This window comes from Prionailurus bengalensis, chromosome C1 (genome assembly GCF_016509475.1).
Source record: "Prionailurus bengalensis isolate Pbe53 chromosome C1, Fcat_Pben_1.1_paternal_pri, whole genome shotgun sequence".
Taxonomy (NCBI): domain Eukaryota; kingdom Metazoa; phylum Chordata; class Mammalia; order Carnivora; family Felidae; genus Prionailurus; species Prionailurus bengalensis.
This window is the reverse complement of record NC_057345.1, coordinates 94345201-94367214: the sequence shown is the minus strand read 5'-3', so window position 1 is coordinate 94367214 and position 22014 is coordinate 94345201. Positions and strand designations below refer to the sequence as shown.

The following is a 22014-nucleotide window of genomic DNA, read 5'->3' as shown; positions in this document are numbered from 1 at the left end:
TCCCCTGAATACCTAACAGCTCACCCCATCCAGGGATTTGCTGCTGTTCACGGGACATGCCTGGGCAGCTGGACAGGCGCCGCAGGACTTCTGTGTGCGCCTTGCACCCCACCCCACTCACACTGGTCTGGCTCCACACGCCCCCTGCTGGAAGAGAGGTGAAGGGCGCTTCTCTAGCGTCCAGGGGCCCTGACTTGAGGGGTTCTAACGCCTGGGTCTGTGGGTAGAATTACAATAGCCGTCAGGCTGTGTACATGAATGTCATGAAAAAAACATCATTTCTACTTCAATAACACCTAAGTGCTATCTTCCATTTCTTACTGTCGTAAATGCAAGCCACCACAGCGGAATTGGCAGTACCTGAGACTTTGTCACCAAATCATTACATCACAGACACCTTCCCATCACGTTACAATCGAAGCCGCCTACAAACGCCATTTATGTCCACCGCTATCTCACGATGATTGCCATAGCTAGGTCGTGTAACTTCATGCAGTAAAAATAAGGTACCTGTGCGTCACTGTATCCGATTTTCAACAGCACTTTCCTAGTTTTCAACTTCATTCATTTCCTGTATCTTACATATTTTATCTTATCCACTTGAGAATAATATTCTGGGGCTTCACCTGACTGCAGAAGCCTCTTCTGCAGGAGCAGCCTCTTCCAGCCCCGGCTCCCAGGGCTGTTCCTGTCTTACCCCGCGTCCCTGCCTGCGCTCTTGTAGGAAGAAGATGGCTGTAGCAGGGCCGTGACAGAGCCTGATTCCAAGACCAGGTCCAGACATGAGCGGAGGCTCTGGCCTTGTGGACAGAGTGGGAGGGGCCCGGTCCTGGGGCTCCCCAGGCCCACAGATTTGTTAAACGAGGAATGAGGCCGGGGGGCTGACGGTGGATGTGGCTCTGCCGTGGGCTCGGGCCACGAGCCCCACTGCTTCCTTACTGCTGAATTCCCTTACCTCACCCCCCAGACAGGTCCCCAACCGCACCTCATCTCGCACCCCCAGATTGCTCACCCCAACACTGAGTCGGGCTGCTGAAGTCCTACAGTTCTCTCTGAGGGGGGGGGGCCTCTTGTACAGCCGCTAAGTGCTTAACAAGCTTAACAGAAGTCTGAAGAGCTGGTACTCAGGTAAGGGGCTACAGTAATTTAAGGCAGTTTAGGGTGATGCCAGGACCTGAACCCAGGAGACTCACGCCCTCAGCCCGGCTCTGCCTCTTACCAGCCAAGTGGCCTTGGGGAGTCACGTCCTCCCTCTGAGTCCCAGATCTCTAAGGGCACTTTGAGTGTTAACATTCTGACTCTGTGATCTCCTAGCCCACTCAGAAGCAGCCCTGGGGACATGGCACTCTCCAGGAGGTCATAATAGGACAGACCCCTCCTCCTGTCCCACACCTTCCCCATGTCCCCCCCCCCCCCCCTTACTTCTTGGTTCCATAGATCCAGGCCACAGCAATGTTCTCAAGGATGACGATGACGGTGAGCGGCAGGGTGGCAGAGTAGTCGTCAAACATGGTGACAAAGTAGTTTCCGGAGCGCTGGACGAACAACAGCCCCACGAAGAATGCAAAGACACAGCAGCCCACTACAGAGAGCCGGGAGGCCGGTGTGGGGGCACAGGTGCAGGGTGGGCGGGGCCCAGGGGTCTTGGGGGGCACCCAGGCCCCTCCCTTCCCACCCCTCCTCCCTGAAGGCCTTCAAGGGAGGGATCCAGATGCTGAGCTTCTGAGCTCCCACTCTACCAGGAGAGGAGCGGCCCAGGGCTGGGAGTGGCGGAGGCAGAGCAGGGCGCAAGGCCAACGTGGAGGGAGGGCACCCCCCAAGGGGGGTTCAGCAGGCCCTCAGAGAGAGGGCCACGTGACCCAAGAAAGAGGCCATCCTCCAGCTCGGGTTTGGCACAGATTCCCCAACAGCCCTCTCCTGGCTCTTGAGTGCTCTCCTCTGGGTGGTAAGCCAGGCCCCAACTGCATCCTGGGGGGCAGCAGGGAGCCTTCTCAGTATGGAGTCTTCCTAAAGTCAGAGGCACAATGGTCGCCCCTGAGGGCAGCCCACAGGGCCGGGGCCGGGGCGCTTTCCCGGAAGAGTTACCTGTGAACATCTCCTTGGGCACCTTGAAGGTGTCGATGATGGGCGTGGTGATGCCGGCCATGGTCCCAATCATGCTGCCCAGACCCAGGTTGATGAGCATCAGGAAGAACATGACAGACCAGAACGGGGAGGCCGGGAAGTGCGTCATGGCCTCAGTGAAGGCGATGAAGGCCAGCCCTGTGCCCTGCACGGACTGAGGACGGGGTGGAGGGCGAGGGCTCAGCGAAGCCCACACCACTCCTGGGAGCCCCTTGCTTCCTCATCTCTGCCCCTGCAGCTTTAAGAATAACGATTCCCTCCTTCACAGGAATCCCTGCCCCCACCTAAATCTCGTCTTTGGCCAGCGGGTCTCAAACTTGAGTGAGCATCAGCAGCCCCCCCTCCCCCAGGGAGCAAGGTACCGTTTCAAGAAGTTCACCTGTGGGATCTGGGAGCTATGAGCTGTCTAGGGATCCCAGGTGATCTAGATGAAGATGCTCATATTTAGCCCAGCCTGAGACCCTCCTCCTCTAAAAAGTCTTCCCTGATGGCTCCAGCCACAACTTTGGGAGCACCCCGTTCTGAGCTCCAGACTTTAAGGTAGTGGGCCCAGCCTCCAGTGCCTAATGGAACTACACCGGAGCCTTTAAAACACCAATGCCTGAGTACTCCCCGCCCCCCGCCCCCCCCCCCCCGGAAATGATCATTTGATTGGTCTGGCGCTAAAAGCTGGGTATGTGGGTTTTATTAAGCCCCCAGGGGACTCCAATGGGTATCAAGGTGGAGAGCCACTGCACCCATGCCTGGGCCCCTGCTCATGGGGCAAGTGACCACACACTGCCCATGGACATCACTTCTACGCTGTCCCGTAGGGACCCGTGATCGTGGGGAAACACCTCCCCCAACTGCGTGAGTGTATAATTCTTGTCACTTGGATGTTATCGACGACGGATCGTATAAGGAAAAAAAACCTGGCTCCAATCCTAGTTTTATTCAGAGGACTGGGCCATGCCCAGGAAAATGGGGCGGGATCTCACGGAAGGGAGGGGCCCTTTGTGCTGCCAGTCACCTGGGGGCAGAAACCAGACTGGATCGTTTGCTCTCGATCACATGGAAAGAGGCAGAGGGTACAGGACACGGCTCCCTTGGCATTAGTATAGTGCCAGCAGCATGCAGAGGACTTCACATCGAGCTCAGGCATCAGGACAGGGAAAGCTCATCTTCCCTAGCTTCATAAAGAGGGCAGAGTTGGCCTGGGCTGAAGGGAGCTGGCTCTGCCCCATGGAAATCTTGGCACCAGCTGGGTCCCAAGACCCTGTGGGCATGTCTCTATCCTGTTACCCCTACTAACAGAACAGTCCCTTTGAAAGTTTCCAGCTGTGCAAGTGGGAATAGAAGCAAGGCGACCAAACTTGGGCCTGAGCATTAAGGAGGGAGGGGTAGTCACTTGCTCTGTCCCAGGGACTAAGGGTCATTGCAGCAGTGGGAGCTGCAGTGAGTGGGGACAGCCGGGGGAGGGAACCGAAGCATCAAGGGGCGACTCAGAACATGGGGACTTGAACCCTGGCTCCCCTTACTAGCTGTGAGACCTGGAGCAAGCTCCCAATTTACAGGCTACACAGCTGCAAAATAGGGGGCCGTATTAATACTCCACTCACAGCACTGTCGTGAGGGCCAGAGGGGACAGACAGCAGAGCGCACTCAGTAATGGAAGCGCTTCTTTTCTGTGAGCCGTGTACAAAGCCCTGTTGCAAGTACATCATGTATGACCGTGACCCACGTGCAGGAAGCCTGTGCAACGCATCTGAAAGTCATTCCGCACGATTCCTGTGATCTCTGGGATGTGTGTGTGTGCCTCGTGCCAAAGGTTTGGCTGAAACCTTTCCTCTCTCCCTCCCTGGACACATCGTGGGTCCTGGTTTATCAAGCAAGCAAATGAGTCCCTGGCGGCCTTCTGAGGCCTGCATCCAGGCTCCAGCCACCCCTGGCCTGTCTCTGGGTCCCACACTCCCACGTATGCCTTCCTGCCCACCCCAGGAAGGGCAGCCTGCCTCACACCTTGTCCAGCTCGTCCTCCAGGAGGCAGGGGTCGAGGCCCAGAGCTGAGAAGTGGTCCTCCTTCACGGCCATGATGACTTTGTACATCTCCGTGTAGTCCTTGGCAGTCAGGTGCGAGAAGTTGACGTGTGGAGGGATGAGGTCCCGGCTCAGGACATTGGTGTGGAGGTACCCCAGGATTTTCTCGGCATTCCTGCAGCACGAAAAGGGGAGGGCCAGGTAAAGAGGCAGGAGTGGGCACAGTCCCTGAGGCCCCTCCCAGACACCCAGGCAGGAGCCCACACGGGCCATTGACAGAGACATCTCTGAACCCATCCCTGGGATCCAGGGCCGGGGCCGGAGAGAGGTCCTCTGATGTCCAGCCATCAGCCCGGGGCGGATGGGGACTCTGCCTCCGTAACCCACCTGCCCCGCCTGGGTAAGGTGGACAGGGAGAAGAAGGGACAGCAGCCAAGATGCCACCTACTCGACCACACACTTCTCGTTCATGATGTTGGCCTTGAAGCCCAGCACGGCAAACACCACGAGGGTGGCCAGCACCGAGGTGAAGAAGTTAATGAAGGACACCAGTGCAGCATCGAAGTGACAGTTGTTATCTTGCTTGTTGTAGCTGGAGAAGGCGATGACACCCCCGAAGCCCAGCCCCAGGGCGAAGAAGACCTGTGTGGCTGCCTCCCGCCACACCTGGGGGTCCAGCATCTTGTCCAGCTGTCGGGGGAGGACGAGAGACACACAGACGATGGTTTTATTCACGCACAGTGGCGCTCCCACCTCGGCCCCTTCCTCACCCTCACCGGAGTTCAGAGGCCGCATGGCATGGTGGGAAAGCTGTGGTTGGGTGACCTTGGGTTTTCCCCTGACCCCTCTGAACTTCAGATGCCCACGTGTATAACACAGATAACAAGAGCATTAACTTCAGAGGATTGTTGTGAGGCTTAAGTGAGATAAAATAAATGCTGTGTGCTTAGTAACTTCTCAGTTCATTTGAACTGCCACCTTTGCTAACCATGGGGCTATTATGCTGAGGAATATCTTCAGGGCCATTAGGTATGATGTGTGGTGCACAGCTCGAGGGAGGGCCATTCACTTGGACTATAGTGTGAATGGTGCCTCTTTGAGTTGTGCAGTGTACAACCTGCACAACAGCACTAGAGAACTGAGAACACGAGTATTTCCCCGATACCTTCTCCACTTCAAACCATGAAAAAGGACACCAGCTCCTCCCTCCTGCCCACCTGATCTTCTTTTCCCAGGAAAAAAAGAAGGGCCCCGTGTTCATTCTTGCACTTCTACATGTTCTAGGTCACAGAAAGACCCTTCCCCCCTCCCACCCAACCAACTTGAAGCACAGAACCCAGACACTTCCTAGAGAGGGGAAACCCCCTTCCTGACCTTCCATCTGCCTTCAGACCTGATGGAACCCTGCACCACAACAGCCTGTAGAGGGTACAGGGCAATTCCCAAAGTGCTTTTCGTAGCCATTTTCCTTTTACTGTTTGCCCCTCACGACAGGGACCGTGGCTTGGACCCAGCACGGGGCTGTAGAGTTAGATGGACCCAGGCCTAAACCTGACGCCCATCCTTAAATAGCTTAGAAGGGTTAGAAAAATGACAGTGCCTGTTTTATGAGCCTCAGTTTTCTCATCTGAACAATGGGAACAATAATAGAGTATCCCTCCCACGGCAGTTGTGAGGATCAGATGTGCAGCAACAAGTAATGCCTGGCACATAAATAACAAGTTAATCCTGACAAAGTGCCTCTGACTTGGTCAGGACAGGTTTTTGGTTTTTTTGTGGTTTTTTTTGGTGGAGGGAAGGAATTACTGTTCACATTTTGAAAGAGTGAACAGACACCCCAAGGTGAAAATTACTCGCTCCGAGTGACTCGAGTACAGATGCTCTGATGCTGGCCCCTGACACCCTCCTAGCACCCCCCCTTCCCAGACCATATCCTCCTGCGCCTGTGCTGCTGAGGTCGACCCAAGTGACCGAGGAGGCAAGGAGGTTCTAGAGAGTTTGCTCTCCCTGCAGGCACAAGCCCGAACTGGTCCTGTCCTGGCCGCCCCTCGCTGTGTGCCTGTGGCCAAGTCCACTCCCCGTGTGCGTACTGAGGCCTTGGACTTGAGGCTCCGCCCAGTGCTACCTTACAGCCCTAACGCCCAGGATGGAGGCCCATCTTCCCGCCACCTCAGCAGCTCCCTAGGCATAGCTGAGCGCCTGGAGTCACCCCACTGGCTGAGAAGATGCTGGCAAGCTTGGAGGGCTGGGAGAGGCGCCCTCAGGCTCACCCCAGCCTCGCCCCAGCCTGGGGAGGAAGAGGAGGACCACGGTGGTAGAGTCTTCAGGGTCAGTGCACAAAGGGAGGCCTGGCTGGCGAGTATGTGTGTTCTGGGGGAGATTAAGGTCCCCTCTCCTTGCACAAAATAAAGTCATCTTTGGTCCACCAAGAAAACCCAGAACCCAGGCTTTAAGGAGCTAACAGTACGCAACTTCCACGAGAAGGGGACACCTTCCCCATCCCCTCCTTGTCTCCGCACACTCAATAGTAATGTGTTGTGGCCTCCCTGTGAATATGACACGCAGCCACTCATCCATCAAACATGGAACACCTACTGGGGGTCAGGCCGGGGGCTAGGTGTGGGGACCCACAGAGAGTAAGAGCAGGCAAGGTCCCAGCTCCTGTGGAGCTGATATTCTAATTGTCAAATGACCCCACAAACAGATGTTAAGTTGCAAAGGTGACAAGGGCTGTGAAGGCCAGGACCCAATACTGGGTGGGGGGAAGCGGGGGGTTGAGCCAGTCAGGAGGCCAGGGACAGCTTCCCCTGAGGAAGGGATCCTCGAACTGACATCTGAGAGGTAGAAAGCGAAGTTAAGAGGGCAGGGAAGAGCATTCGGACAGAGGGAACAGCGTCTGCTGAGGCCCCAAGGCAAGGCAGGATAGAGGAGGGCGAGTGAACAGAAAGAGGCCAGGCTGCCTGAAGCAGAAAGGATGAGGCGTGAGAGGTACAGGTGAGGCTAGGGGTCAGAGGAGTCAGATCAAAGGTCTTACAGGGCTCCCAAGAATGCACTTAATGGGGGCGGGGGGAGTGATCAGATGTGCATTTCTAACAGAAACCAAAGCCAATGAGGCAGCCCTGTTAGGAAGCACCTCTGGGGTCCAGGCAGGGTAATGATGGCCTTGCCTAGGGTCAGGGTGGAGAGATTTCAGCAGGAAAAACCAAGTCGACCTTCGCTCTGGACTGGTGGTGGGGGGATGCTGGAGAGTCAGATGCCAAGGTGACAGCCATGCTTCTGGCCTGCGTGCCTGAGAGGGTAGAGATGGACACCGAGGAGAAGGGGCAGGTCTTGATGGGGTTGGAACGGTGCCGATCGAGACGTCAGCTGTAGAAATGCTGAGTTTAATGTGTCTTTACGATAGGCGAGAGGAGATGTCAAGTGGGCGGGCAGACAAGTGAGCCTGGAGCCCAGAGAAGAGAGGCTGAGCCAGAGATGTAACTCGTGAGGTGTAGGTGTGCAGGAAGGAACTGAAGGGCTCACCGGGGTGGGGACAAGAGGCAAGCCAGGGGCCGGGGCAACATCTCCAAGTTCAGTGCAGCAGAGAGGGAGGTGCAGCAGCCCAGACGGGAGGAAGCGCGAGAGAGGGCTGGCTCCGGAGGTCACAGGACACAAGCCTGGCTGGAGGGGGACCGAGGCTACCGAGAGAAATATGCTACGGTGAGCAGGTCATGGGTGGGCTCCGTCAGAGCTGTTCGGGAAGCGATGTGGCCAGAGTCACGTAGATGCCAGGAAAAGTGAGAAGCAGAGGGGAAGAAATGAAGGCAAAGCAGATAATCTACTCCTTGGAGAAGCTAGCCCTGGAACGGGAGGAGAAACGTGGCAGGTTCGGGCCATCAAGGAAGTGTGGCTTTTTTATTTGGTATCTTGTTTTTGCTTTTTTAATTTTAATTTTAATTTTTGAGAGAGAGAGAGAGAGAGAGACAGACTGCGAGTGGGGGAGGGGCAGACAGAGAGGGAGACACAGAATCCGAAGCAGGCTCCAGGCTCTGAGCTGTCAGCCCAGAGCCCAACACGGGGCTCAAAGCCACGAACCATGAGATCATGACCTGAGCCGAAGTTGGACACTCAACTGACTGAGCCACCCAGGCATCCCATGTGTTTGTCTTTAATGCAGTGACTTGATATGTAAAGGCCGATGGAGGACAGGGGATCTAGAGGGGAGGGGGGCTGTCTTCCACAGGGAACCCTGGAGCTGCTCACGGAGGGAGCAGGACAAGAGAACAGGACAGGGCAGCTGCAGGGTGGGTTTGTATGTTCCGCGTCTGTCTCTGAGGGGGTTTCTGTCTTGGTGGCTCTGTTCACCCCGTAACGCAGAAGACTGACTCACCTGTTAGGGGTGAAGCCGGCACGTTCAGACAGGCGGAAGAGGTTTAAATCGGTCACAGTGGAGCACGGAGAAATGGAGCAGCGTTATCCCACATTGTCGAGGGTCCACTGTGTTTGCAATGTCGTCTTTACAAAAAGTAGGACAGGCCCACGTTTCCTTACCTAAAAGCCCCAAGGCCAGACTGGTTTTGGAACTCGGGCTCTTCTTCCTAACTTTATTTTAGAAAGGTAATATGGTGCATATGCCACATAATTACATAATCCCCCAGCAGGGTCTGGGGCAGCACCCTGTAATCAAACGCATTGGTATTTCTGTAGCAGAATATGAAAATTCACACCAAGTGAATCAATAATGACTATAAATAGCTTCACATCTGTTCAGGTCATTTTGCCGCCAACTGAGTTCCGGGAGAAAGAAAAAACAACTTTTGTTTTTCAGGGCTATTTGGATTTTGGCATTGTGAGTAAGGAGACAGAGGCCTGCATGGAAATTTGAAGATTATTTTAAACAGGAGAACAAAACAATCGTTGTCCCGACGGGGCAAGGACCTTTGTACCTCCCCTCTCCTGGGTGGGTTTTTAAAAGATCCTCCCAGAAAGTTCTAGAAATGGGTGGGGGATTACTTATGCCTGGGAGGTATGCTGGCATTCACTGACGCTCACCAATGATCATTCATGACAGTTCTACCAATCAGCTGGAAACTGGGCACTTCCCTCAGGCTAGGAACCTAGACACGATGGCAGGGCTCTGGGCGGTCTGGTGAGTTCCCACCAGGAAGAAGCACCAGATTTTGTGACAGAGGGTAGGTTGAGATGGACACCGCCCTGGCCGTCCCCCTTGCATGCTGAAAAATCTTTGATGGTTCCCCACTGTGTGCTGAAAAACCTTTTTCCACTCTTTTCCACTCCGAATGCAGCGAACTAACTCTTCCAAAGCCCCGCAGTCTCATACCTCTGGCCTTTGCCCAGGCTGTTCCCTCTGCCTGGAATTCCGCTCCTCTTACTCACACACCGGTGAAACTCCTACTTCTTTCTTAAAGGCCAGCATAAATATCACCTCCTCTTTGAAGCTTTTCCTGATGCCTCTGGCAGAGCTAGCCACAGCCCTCGGGCTCTTGTAGCTCCAGTCAATACCTGCATTCCAGGTTTAGATGTCTGCCTTCTGTTCAACACTCTGTGTTTCTTAGGGGTGGAGCCCATCTCCTGTCCACTGTGTAAGCAGTGTCTGACACACAGGAGAGAAGGAAAGCGTTGGGAGCAAGAGAGAGAGAGACGGACAAGGCTGCTTCCTCAAGGTGAACTGCGCGGGAGGGACCACACCAGGCGCTGTGAAATTGTACCGGCCTTTCTGTGCTAGGATCAGGCTTCTAGGACAAGAAGATCCTTAGGGCTTTAAACCTCTGCTTTCTCAAACGTGGCTATTTTAATGCTGGCTTCCTTTCCTTTTCTTCTCTCTTGCTTTTTTTCTCCCCCTCCCCCATCCCCACCCTCCTTCTTCCTTCTCTCCCTCCTCCCTCCTCCCTCCTCCTCCTCCTCCTCTTCTGGTGATTCTTTCAGTTTTCATCTACATCAGTTATTACCGAAGTTTTTACAAAAGGGTCTGGACCATCTGTGAGGTCCAACCACATGTCATTGTCAGGATTTTCATCACTCTCTAAGCCTCAAAATGGGTAAATTCCTAGGCCCAGCCACTTTCAGGGCCAAGTTCCATAAATGGAGGCAGCCACACCCTAGGGAGACCACCATAATCCCAAACTGCACCATCAGAGCTGACCCTGTAACTTGGGGGACAGACTCTCCAAGGACAGGGTAGGCAAGTCTTATATGCAACGATCTGGGATGGGAACAAGAATTTTGTTTATGTTTTTAAGACTGTATCTATTTGCTGTTCTTTTCTAATTTTTAAAAATTATGGCACATTGATTGTAAAAGGTACAAAAGGTGGAGAGGAAAATATAATGAGCCCCTAGGTACCCATCACTCAGTTTCAACAATTTACCAACATATGGCCAATCTCACCTCCTCTTGCCCCATTCCCCATCCCTAGATTATCTTGAAGAAAATTGGTGGCTCCAAATCTGATATTAATGAGGTCCCAGGAAATAGTCTGTGCCAAAGCTTGACCTTTGAGGACACACGTGCCCTGTGTGAGCAGCCCCTGGACACCCCTCCAGCCTGTAGCTTGGAGGGGCTCTCTTGCTGATGGAGATGACCAGATGCCCAATGTTCACCTGGCGGTAAAGTGAGGCAGGCACCTTCAGGACTGTTCAGAACAACAGGAAAGCCTGTTGTTCCTTGAATTTAAAGGGGCTCTATCAGGATTCCTGGGGTGCTGGTGCATAATTCCAACAAGGCCCCGATCATGGGGTCTACAGAGGATGAACCTGCGGCCAGACCTCAGGAAGCCCAATGTCCTTGCCAAACATCAGGATGTGACCGCAAGAGGAGAGGTGGGGAATGGGCTCTCCCTACGAAAAGACAAGGCTCGCGCCGTCCTTGGGGTGCCTGCCCTAAAATACGGCAAGAGCTTCCTGCCATTTCCTTGGCACGAGGGCTGAGTCACTTCGTCACGCGGAGAGCGAGGTGTTTCACGCATTTGACTCAGCGGCACAAAGATGCTTTTGGAATCCACAAGCAGCCCCTGAGCGCCTGGCCTGACCTGGTGCGTGACTGGAGCACACACACCTTTGCTCCTCAGCCCTGCTGGGCACCTGCCGGTGCAACAGCCAGCTGGGGCCGCGAGACACCAGATGGCACTGGAGCGCCGGGTTCCCAGCGCCCAAGAACAGTGTCACCTTCACGAGGGAGAGAATAATAATCGCTAAGGCTTACCATGCGCTCTCTGCGCACCGGAAAGCAGGTCCCCCGTGCTCTCCCGACAAGGCTGTGGGGAAGCCACCATGGTTTGCCCCATCTCGCAGCCGAGTAAACGGAGTGAGTTCCCACAGGGATCTTGCCCTCCGACCATTGAGTGATGAGCCGGGAACCAGACTGTCTGGCTCCGGAGCCCGCCCAAGGCTGGCTTGCCCTGGTCATCCTGCCCAGAAGCCCTCCTCTGCTTGTGGAGGTCAAGGAGCTCTAGCACTGATCTCTGCCCCTGGGGCCTGAGTGCCTCCCAGGACCCCACTTCTCTAAGGGTTAACACGTACCCTTGACCCTGGGCCAGTCTGGCTCACTGGTGAAGACTGCTCATGTGTCTAGACCCCAGACGCGGTGAAGCGAGAGGCAGATGTCCAAAGCTGCACGTAGCTGAGGCTGTGCCGGGCCCCTGTCCCGGAAGACCGTGTGCTCTCATCTCAACCGATGACACATGGTTTAAAACTCAAAAGGCACAAAAGGGCACTGTAAGGGCTCCTTTACCCCACCCCGTATCCAGACACTCAGTTCGTATTCTTGCGTGCCCTTCCAGTGACATTTTATGTGTATATCAGTAACACACACACACACACACACCCCAACATATATATCTGCGTGTGTGTGTATTCCTGCCCCCAGTCTGACACTTCCTCGTCGTGCTGAGTTAGGAACCCACAGAGTTCTGGGGCTTCTGGCAAGCTGCCCCCCTCAGCCCCTGCCCACTCTCAGCCTTGTTCCCACAGTGTGCCTAAGGGACCACTGGGCCTGGTCCCTCGGTCCCAGGGCCCCGTTTACCTCGGCTGCTACAAGGGTCCCACGACTCCTGGGTTGTCCTTCATCCGGACTTCATCTCAGGATGGCTGGGTCTGTCCCCTGCTCTGACTCACGCCCTGCCCCTCCCTAACTGCCTGCACCCTGCCGCCGGCCCCTGGAACTCACAGTCTGTCACCCCCACTCCCCCATCTCCACAAGCCTTCCCTGGATGCCCCCCTCCCCCATGCCTTCTTGCTCCGACTCGGTGGTTCTCCAGCCTGGCCACACATCAGAATCACTGGGAGCTTTCAAGAGCTCCTACTGCCTGGATACCACACCTGGGGATCCTGATTTTTCAGTCTGTTGGCTGGAGTCTGATTGGTCGAGGGTGGGCCCGATCCGGAGGCCTCCCCTGCAGCCCTCTCGAGTAGAGGCTGTCCTCTTACACGCCCAGGCTGCCATCGGGCCTGGAGGCGGAGAGCGGGCTCCCTGTTCCTCCAGGTCGTTGTCGCTATTCCAAGGACACTGTCTCTGTCCAGCTCTACAGCTATCATATTTCTGGGTCCCTTCAGCTCCTCCCTTCCACTGAGATCGTCCTTCACCCCACTCCTAGGATTGTGCCATAGCCCCTGTCATATCTAAGAGCGGTGCGCCACCTAGGACCTCCAAGTCAAGGACCCTGAACCCCAGAGCACTGTCTTCCCAGCTCACTCCTTCTAGTATCTTGACTCCTAAAATTCTTCACCCATACTGGGACTATCTGCCCTTCACCACCCCCATCCTGTTTGTAGCGTAACTTCCCTTCTTCATTGGCTTGGTTGATGGTCCATCATTTGGTTGCTCCCTTGCTACCCTCTTAACTCGCCTGCCGCCTCTCCCCATGGTCATCCCTTGTTATCACCTCCTGACCCTGGTGAAGTCCAACCAACCTTCCACCGACTCTGGGCCTGCCCCCAAGCCGCTAGGCATAGCTGGAGAAATCACGCAAGGCGCACCTTGGGACCTTTGATGAGTTATTTAACCTCTCTGTGCATCAGTACCTCCCCCGCCCCCTGCAAACTGGCTAAAATAACACCTGCCCTGAGGGTTATTATGAGCTTCAGTGAGTGACTGTACGTCAGGTGCACGTAACGGTGCCTGGCACACGTAAGCATCATCCACTGTAAAACACATGATTGTTCTCAGTATCCCTCCAACTGTGGGAAATAGCGTGCTTTCAGAGGTGTTAAACTAGGGGGAACTGTCCAGCTTGGGACTGGAGAAGTGTTAGCCACGCCATGCTGGCTGGCTTCACCGCACACTCGTGTGCCCCCTGACCGCCAGCCTGTCCTCCGTGCTGCCCACACTCCCTGTCTTCTGCACGGTCACCTCACACTCGCTCCTCCTTAGGCGTCCACCACGCTCTGCCATTCGGACTCTCAACTGAGGCCCTTGCTTCCTCCCTCACAGAAGAAAATGACACGATGGGAAGAGAGAGCTCTCACAATGAGGAGCTCCTCACCACAGCTTCTTAGCTGCCAGCCCCTGTGCCCGCCGGCTGGCCCTTGCCACCTGTTCCTCCCTGATGAGACCAACTCCTCCACGTGGGCACTGGGTGCCCCCTCCCTGCTCACTCAAGGACTCTGGTTCCCCTCCACCCAAAAGCATTGATTTCCCACTCTTGGTTGTTTTATTTTTTTTAAGTGTACCATTTGGGGCACCTAGGCGGCTCAGCAGGTTAAGTGTATGACTTCCGCTCAGGCCATGATCTCGCGGTTCATGAGTCTTGAGTTCGAGCCCCGCATGGGGCACTTTGCTGTCAGCACAGAGCCCACTTCAGACCCTCTGTCTCTCTCTCTCTGCCCCTCCCACATGCCCACTCTCTCTCTCTCAAAAATAAACATTTTAAAAGCATAAAGTTTAATGGTATTTAGCACATCACAGAGTTGTGTCCCCATTGCCACAATTTTCGAACTTCTTCATCACCCCGAAAAGAAAGCCCATCCTCATTAACAGTCACTCCCCTTTTCCCCCCAGCCTCCTCACAAACCCAGCCCTAAGGAACCACTAATCTGCTTTCTGTCTCTACAGATTTGCCTATTCTGGCCATCTCACGTAAACGGAATCACACAACATGTGGTCTTTGGTGACCAAAGACCAAAGACCAAAGACCAAAGAGGTTCGTGCAATGTCGTGGCACCTGTTAGTACTTCATTCCCCTTTATGGCCTAAGAAGTCACCCTCGTACAAACACACGACTCTCGATTCTTCCATTCGTCAGTTGACAGACATCTGAGCTGTTTCTACCTTTTGGCTCTTGTGAAGGATGCTGCGATGAACATTTGTGTACAAGTTTTTGTGTGAACACGTTTTTTAGCTCTCTTGGAAACGCGCCTGGGAGTGGAGTTGCTGGCTCATACGCTAACTCTGTCTAACCTTTGGAGATGCTGCCAGGCTGTTTGCCAAAGCGGCTGCTCCATTCCACATTCCCACCAGCGGCGTATGATGGAGTTCTGTCATCATAGTACCGAGTTCTGAAATAACACCCTCGATCCCATGGATATCTCCAGTTTCCACCCATTTCTCATTTCTCTGCTTTTTTTTTTTTTATAGTAAAACGCCTGGGTTTGCACCTGGGTGGCTCAGTCAGTGGAGCGTTCGACTCTTGGTTTCGGCTCAGGTCATGATCTCACGGTTTGTGAGGTTGAGCCCTGCATCGGGCTCTGCGCGGACAGTGAGGACCCTGCTGGGGACTCTCTCTCCCTCTCTCTCTGCCCCTCCCCCACTGGCTCATATGTGTGTGTGTGTGTGTGTGTGTGCGCACGCGCGCGCACTCTCTTTCTCTCCAGGGACCCCCCTGATGCCAGGTGCACTGCTCATTTCCCAGTCCTCACCGCCTGCCTGACCTCAGCAACTTTGGACATGGCAGATCATTCCCTCCTTAAAGACGTTTCTCTGCTTTGCCTCTGGGATTGATGTATCCATGTCTCCCTCCCCTCCTCCTCCTCCTCTTTCTCCTCCCACATTGGCTACCCTTCCCCCAACCTCTAAATGCTGGGCCCTGGTGCTCACTGCTCAGTCCTCTTCTCAGCGTTCACTCTCCAGGCGACCGTCACTAGTCCACAGCTTTAAAGTCTCTGATTCCCAAGTTTATATCTCCGCTTGGCCTGCAGACTCAGCTGTCCGACTGCCTACTCAGTATCTCCGCTTGGATACCTACTAGACATTTTAGACCTGCTGTGTCCAAAACAGTAGTCTTGATGTTCCCCACCAGTCTGCTCTCCTCACCGTCTGCCCTCATCTCCACGAATTCAACTCCGTGCTTCTAGTCGCTCAGGCCAAAGACCGTGGAGTCATCCCCCAATTGACCACTGTCCCTCTCTCAGCCCTCACATCCAATTCCACAACAAATCGTGTGACCCTGCTTCCCGAATATGTCCTGAATCTGACCACTTCTCATCACTCCTATTGCCATCACCTGGGCTGAAATCACAGTCTCCTCTCACCTGGAGGAATTCTAGAACTTGGATTCACCTGGATGGAGCCCTCTGGCAGGTCGTTCTGTTCCACCCTTGCTCCCTCAGATTGTCTACGGCAGCCAGAGGGGTCTTTCGAAGATGGAAGTCAGATCACGTTGCTACTTTGCTCGGCACCTCCAGTGGCTCCCGTTTCACCAAGAGTAGACACCAAAGGCCTACTTGGCTCATAACACACTCGTGCTCTGGCTCCCCACTGCCCCCTTGACCGCATGTCCTACTTCTCTCCCCTCCCATTCCGGACTCATTTAGCCTCCTTGAATTGGATGCCAAACACTTCCAAACCTCGAGGCCTTTTCATTTATTGTTCTCTCCGGAATGGAATGCGCTACGTTCAGATATCCACACAGCCTGCTTCCCACCTCCCCTCTTCACTCAAAGACCGCTTTCTCAGGAAGGTCTTCCTTGAACACTACCTGAAGCAACCCCTCTCCCCGGCGTCCCTACTCCTCCTTTCTCTGCTTTATTTTTCTCCTTAGCAACACCACCCAGCACGTCCTTAATCTTCTATTATCTTATTATTCCCATGAGGGCTAGGAAGTTCGTCTGCTTGGTTCACCACTGGATCCCAGGACCCACCACAGAGTCCGGAACCTAACAGGCACTCAGCGAACCTTTGAGGACTGAAGGGATAAATTAATGACAGTCATTTGGATTGTTTTCCACCTTTGGCCACTAAAACACGTACTACAATGGCCAGTATGGTTCACAGGTCATTTTTGTTTTGAGGGAATATATCTTCAGGGCAAATAACTGGAAGTGGAATTGCTGGGTCAAAGGACACGAATAGTTATGATTTTGAGAAACACTTTCCGCAAGTTTTGGTGGTAAGTCTACCACAATCTACCACTTTGTGTTGAGCAAGTCACATGGTGAACTGTGTGGCACGCCACGCTGACTTGGGTTTTTCACTGAATGGAAAGAAAGTAATCAGGAGAGATGTTGCCCAAGGAATCCAAGAAGTTAACTAGCCGTCAACATGAATGACTGTCCCATCAAAAATGCTAGAGGGTCATCACGGTATCCTGGCCACACTGCATTTGCCATACGTCCAGTGACTGCTTGGGGGCATGGACTGAAAGTCCAGATCCTATGGCTTGGATCCTTTCTGGTATTGGAAGACTTCAGAAGAGGACTTTCAGCATATCCACAGACAGCTTGTGCTCTTTTCGAGTGGATTCTGAGATGCCCTGGCCAAAACTCTTCTTGGACTCTGCCATGGCTACGAAATGGCATGACCCCTGGAGATGTCATTCGCACGGTGGTCGGTCTAAATGGAGCAGCGCATAGCCTGGGAAGGACTGTGCAAGGACCCCAGCATTCTATAACACTGCTCTAGGTCAAGGACTTGAAATGGTTTCAGGGTTCCCCATCTCACCAATCCTGTCCTGGAACAGTCACAGCTCTGCAACAGTGGTCTGCCACATATGGACAGTCGAACAACTGTCCACCCTCACCCAGCCGTCGTTGCTGGCCTTACCTGCAGCACAGGGTGTGAAGGGCATCCTTGATGGAAGAGTTTGGCCTTTGAGGCCCTTAGGTCTCCCCTTCCCCATTCAACACATCCGTCCAAGGTCAAGAGTGGGAGCTGCCCCAAAGAACTGCTCAGTGAGCAAGATCTCAAGATGAACTTGCAGGCTCTTTCCAGACTGAAAGTCACAAGAGCTAGATGGGCCAGGCACCACACCTGCTGGGTCTTGGTAACCTGGCTCCTCCAGGTTACTTTAAACTGCACTTCACGGAGGCTCTGGCCCATATACATGCTAACATGACATCACACCATTTCCTGAACATCCAGCAAAAGGTTTTGGAGAGGAATGTCCTCTGTTATGCAAAGTACACATCAACCATCTCGCATCCATCTGATTGGCAAAAATTGAGGTCTAACAAATGTGGAGCAACAAGGACTCTTGTCTACAACTGGTGGGAGTGTCGACCGTTGCCACTACTTTGCTGCTATTTTTGTAATGTTTATTCATTTTTGAGAGGCAGAGAGAGAGAGAGAGCATGAGCAGGAGAAGGACAGAGAGAGAGGGAGAGGGAGAGGGAGAGGGAGACACAGAATCTGAAGCAGACTCTAGGATCTGAGCTGTCAGCACAGAGCCCAATACGGGGCTCGAACCCATGAACTGTGAGACCATGACCTGAGCTGAAAGTGGATGCTTAACTGACTTGAGCCACCCAGGTGCCCTGTTGCCACCACTTTGGAGAGCAATTTGGCCACCATCTAGTAAAACTGAAGGTATGCATATCCTTTGGGATGGCAATTTTACTCCTGAATTTTTTCTAGACACCCTAGAAAAAAACTGTGCACATGAAGACCTGTGTGATAATGTTTACTGTAGTGTTACTAGCAATAGCGAAAGCTGGAAACAACAGAAGTGATCATCAACTAGAGAATGAACAAATAAAGTTCCGTGCTATGGTGGAATACTGTCCACCAGGGGAGATGGAGACACCAAAACTACAAACAGCACTATAAATAAACCTCAAATAACAGCATGGGACAAAAATAAAAGCTGAGGCATGTCACAGGAAGTTGCATAAAATACGATGCCACTTACGTAAAGTTTAAAAGTACGCACAAATGCTATACGTTGTTTATGCACACACGAATATGTATTACGAGTTTTAAAAAATGTACTAGGGGAATGAAGCCTAAATTCCGGATAGTGGTTTTCTTTAGGGGAGGAAAGAAATGGGATCAGGTCAAGCTATACGGGCATTTTTTATGGCCTCTGTAATTTTGATCTCTTAAAAATGTTTATTATATTATATATGTGTGGTTACATGCCTGAGATATTTCATAATTAAAAAGGTGTTTTAGGGGCGCCTCAGTGGCTCGGTTGGTTAAGCATCCGACTCTTGATTTTGGCTCAAGTCATGATCTCGCGGTGCGTGAGTTCGAGCCCCCCATCAGCCCAGGGCCTGCCTGGGATCCTGTCTCCCTCTCTCTCTGCCCCTCCCCCACTTGCTCTCTCTATCTCTCTCAAAATAAATAAAAAGGATGTTTTAAAAAGCATCTGAATCAAATGGAGAGCGGTACTGTGTATGCTGGGACCAGAAGCCCATCTCATGAATCTGTTCCATACTGGGCTCTCTCAACATGGATCCCACCCAGGGGCCCATCCGGACACCTGTGTGAATCTCCCCATTTATGAACATCTCCAGAGTATACAGTTTCCTCATAAGGTTCAATAAAGTATAACTAAAAGATTCAAGTGAAAACGTTGGACAGATCATCATTCTAAAATACAGTTGAAGTAATTCATAGAAACTGTTGGCTTTCTTCTCACGGCCATTTCCCTCCCAAAGAAACCAGATTCACATTATTGTCTTCTTTGTCAGACATCCCATGTTCACAACAACCTTATGCCAGCCACGTGGCTCGGGAGGCACACTCCTGCCTCAGGAGGTTTGCTAAGCTCTTCCTAAAGAGGACCTCTGTGGTTGTTCACATAGAAACCTCAGATGTTACCGCTAAGAATGCTGGGGGCCAATTTAGTCCCTCTCTGATGAATATAGAGCCGTGTGTGTCCTGCCCATTGCCACCCTCCAAACATCAGGGGCTGTTCCCAGCTGCAGGGCAGAGCTGGGAGGGAATGGGGATCTCAATCCCCACCAGATCTGGGTTCTTCTCCCAGTCTCATCTGTATGAACTGTCTGTGTGAGCCCTGGTGTGTGTGAGCATGTGTGTGCCATGGCAGTGTTAGGGGCTCAACACGGTGGAGTTCTGACCCATGCCTACAGACTGGAGTCTCACCCACGAGCTGGGTGCTCACTGATCAGCTGGCATTTGGAGGTGGACCTCCCCAGCCTTGCCAGCTGGAGTTACTAACGTACATTGCTTGGGCACCTTGAAGGACATCCCAATCTGCATTTGAAATCCCCTTATTCCTCAGGGGACTGGCTCTGCCAGCTGTGGCCAGTGGTCTGAAGGGGAACAGAGAGGCAAGGCCACATGGTGGGCAAAGACCACCCTTAAGAAACCCGTGTGTACACATTCGGGATGTCTACTGCCCTGCTAGTGCCCTGTGACATGTGCACAGTGGTCCCCCACTGGGCTATGGGGAGGATTAAAGGAGAGAAGATACGGATGGATTTGGTCAGGGTAAAATCGCTACCCACACGGCCTATTATCTTGAGTTAAACAGTGACACCGTTCCCCTGATTTGGGTACAAGCTGTGATTCCCGGGGCGGGGGAGATCTCTTTTCTTAGGCATCTTCTTGGCTCCTGCTGTCACAGATGCGCTGACCTGATGGAGCCTGCCACTGCTCCCTGCCCCCCTGCCCCAGTCCCACCTGATGTCCCACCTTTGCCTCAAGCATGCCCAGTGCTTTCCCTCAATTGCTCATGCGGTTCCCTTCACTGCAATGTCCTACTGCCACTCGCTGAAATCGGATCTGCTTCCGGGTCATCCGTTCCCTGAAGCTTCTCCTGATTTCACCCAAATTGACGTGATGTCCCTCTTGTTGGAACCGGGGCCCGTGACTATGCCTGACACGTAACAGGGCCTCAGTGAGTGCCAAACTGCACGAAGCCGGCAGGGCTCAGTGGCGTGGTCAGTGTCTCCCAGACCCTTACCTTGGGGGTGAACATGTGTAGGATGCCATCGACAGCCCCTCGCAGCAGCAGCCCCCGGACCAGGAAGCAGGCCAGCACCACATAGGGGAAGAGGGAGCTGAAATACATCACCTGCAGAGAAGACAGGGACCCGCTGTGGGGCAGAATGCCTCCCGCAGCTGGCACCCCCCTCCCTGCTCACAGCTGGGGCACAGGAGCCCTCCTCTGATGGCAGAAGAAAGTGCAGCCCTGGGACCCCTGGGCACAGGGCCAAACCCACCCCACATCTGGCCTCGAGCCAAGGCAGGAGCACAGACAAGCTGGAGTCGGCGCGGCTGTGCCTGGGGCCAGTTTCCTCCTTTCAAGAGCTGGTAGGGCTGGGTCTGTGGCCTCCCCGCCCCCAAGGGCCACCACGGGGGTGAGGAACCGTCTCCTCTCCCCTCCTCCTGTTTTCATGTCTCCTGCCTGCTTTTCTATCCTTGACTCCAGGGGACCCCCTAAGGATCTCCTGTGTCCTTGGAACTCCTTTGACGGAAGCCTTCCCGGAGGTTACAGACATGGCTCCCAAGCAAAAAATCAGAAAAGGTCCTGCCTCTTATGACCATAAATTGTGTGCTGTTTTCTAGCATGTGCATTTTTTGCACACTTCTAGATTCCCCACGTGCCTGGCAGAGAGCCTCACACAAAGGAGATGCTCACGGAATGTTTGCTGCGCTGAAACAAATCAAGAGGGTCGTTTGGGCAGGATGGTGTTGGAGGTAAAGAGCGGGTGTGTCCAGAGCCAGACCACCTGAGTCCTGATCCTGGCTCTACCATTGTCAACCATGTGACCTCGAGCGATTCACTTAACCTCTGTGTGCCTCCATTTCCTCATCTATAAAATGGGTGTAATGCTTCCTAACTCATAAGAGTGTTGTGGACCCAAAGCAGTCAGACATGTGGCAGTGCCTGATAAGTGCCACGAAGTCTCAGCTACTTTTGTGGCCTTTGGAGAGGGAAGAGGTGGAGAACACTCTACTTTTCCAAGGCTCAACTTCCTTACTCTTGAGTCCATTATAACACCTGGAGCCTCAGACAGATGGCCAAGGCTCTAGTTCCAGCTCTGGGACGCACTGGCCGCCTGATCGCAGCTGAGGTGCCTTCCCCGCTCTGGACCTCAGTTCACTCATCTGTAGAATGAATGGATTAGGCCACGGGGTCCCTAATGTCCTTTGTGGCCCCGACAGTCCATGAATACTGTACATGCCAAAGAAGAAAGGGCCCTTACTTGAAAGGGGTCTGAGCTCCTGGGAGAAGGTGTGTGGGGCTGGCTGGACTGCACCTCGAGAGAGCCACGGAGAGCTGTCCTCGAGGCCCCAAGGTGCCTGCACTCACAGCATGCACCTGCTCAAAGAGCCCTTTCGTTTCCACAGGGCGAGCTGCTGAGTTTTACCAAAAAGTGCTCAGAGCAGATGCTTCTAGGGCTTTTGCTTGGGAACCTTAAGGGTTAGGATGTAGACGAATGTCCCTGGGTCAGCACTCCCAGCTTTTTCTTCCTTTCAAGTCTGCAGAGCAGGCCTGAGTTATCTGAGCACAGAGGCGGCTAGCGTTCAAAGCAACGATTTTCCACAAGCCCACTCCAACCCCCTCCTGGTGGGCAATAATCCAGCAGTGACACTCCCGTCGCCTCCATGGCGGGGGGGGGGGGGGGCTGTGTCATCATCCTGAGCCACTCAGAGGCCAAGCCCACCCAACAGACCCTGCATAGCATATCCCAGTGTCCTCAGACCCCTGCCTTCCATGCTCTTCTACCCCCCGCCCCGAGTCCCTTCCTGACT

At 53.6% G+C, this 22014-nt stretch overlaps 1 protein-coding gene across 1 annotated transcript in view; it reads right to left on the bottom strand.

Moving 5' to 3' along the window:
* Window positions 1–22014, bottom strand: part of SLC6A17 (solute carrier family 6 member 17) — a 51967-nt gene that overhangs the window by 4498 nt on the left and 25455 nt on the right. The window contains exons 6-10 of the mRNA XM_043575804.1: window positions 20219–20329; window positions 4589–4830; window positions 4123–4315; window positions 2086–2278; window positions 1423–1582 (exon numbers count right to left, since the gene is read on the bottom strand). Of these exons, the coding sequence (XP_043431739.1) occupies window positions 1423–1582; window positions 2086–2278; window positions 4123–4315; window positions 4589–4830; window positions 20219–20329 (899 nt within the window). The remainder of the gene's footprint in view (window positions 1–1422; window positions 1583–2085; window positions 2279–4122; window positions 4316–4588; window positions 4831–20218; window positions 20330–22014) is intronic.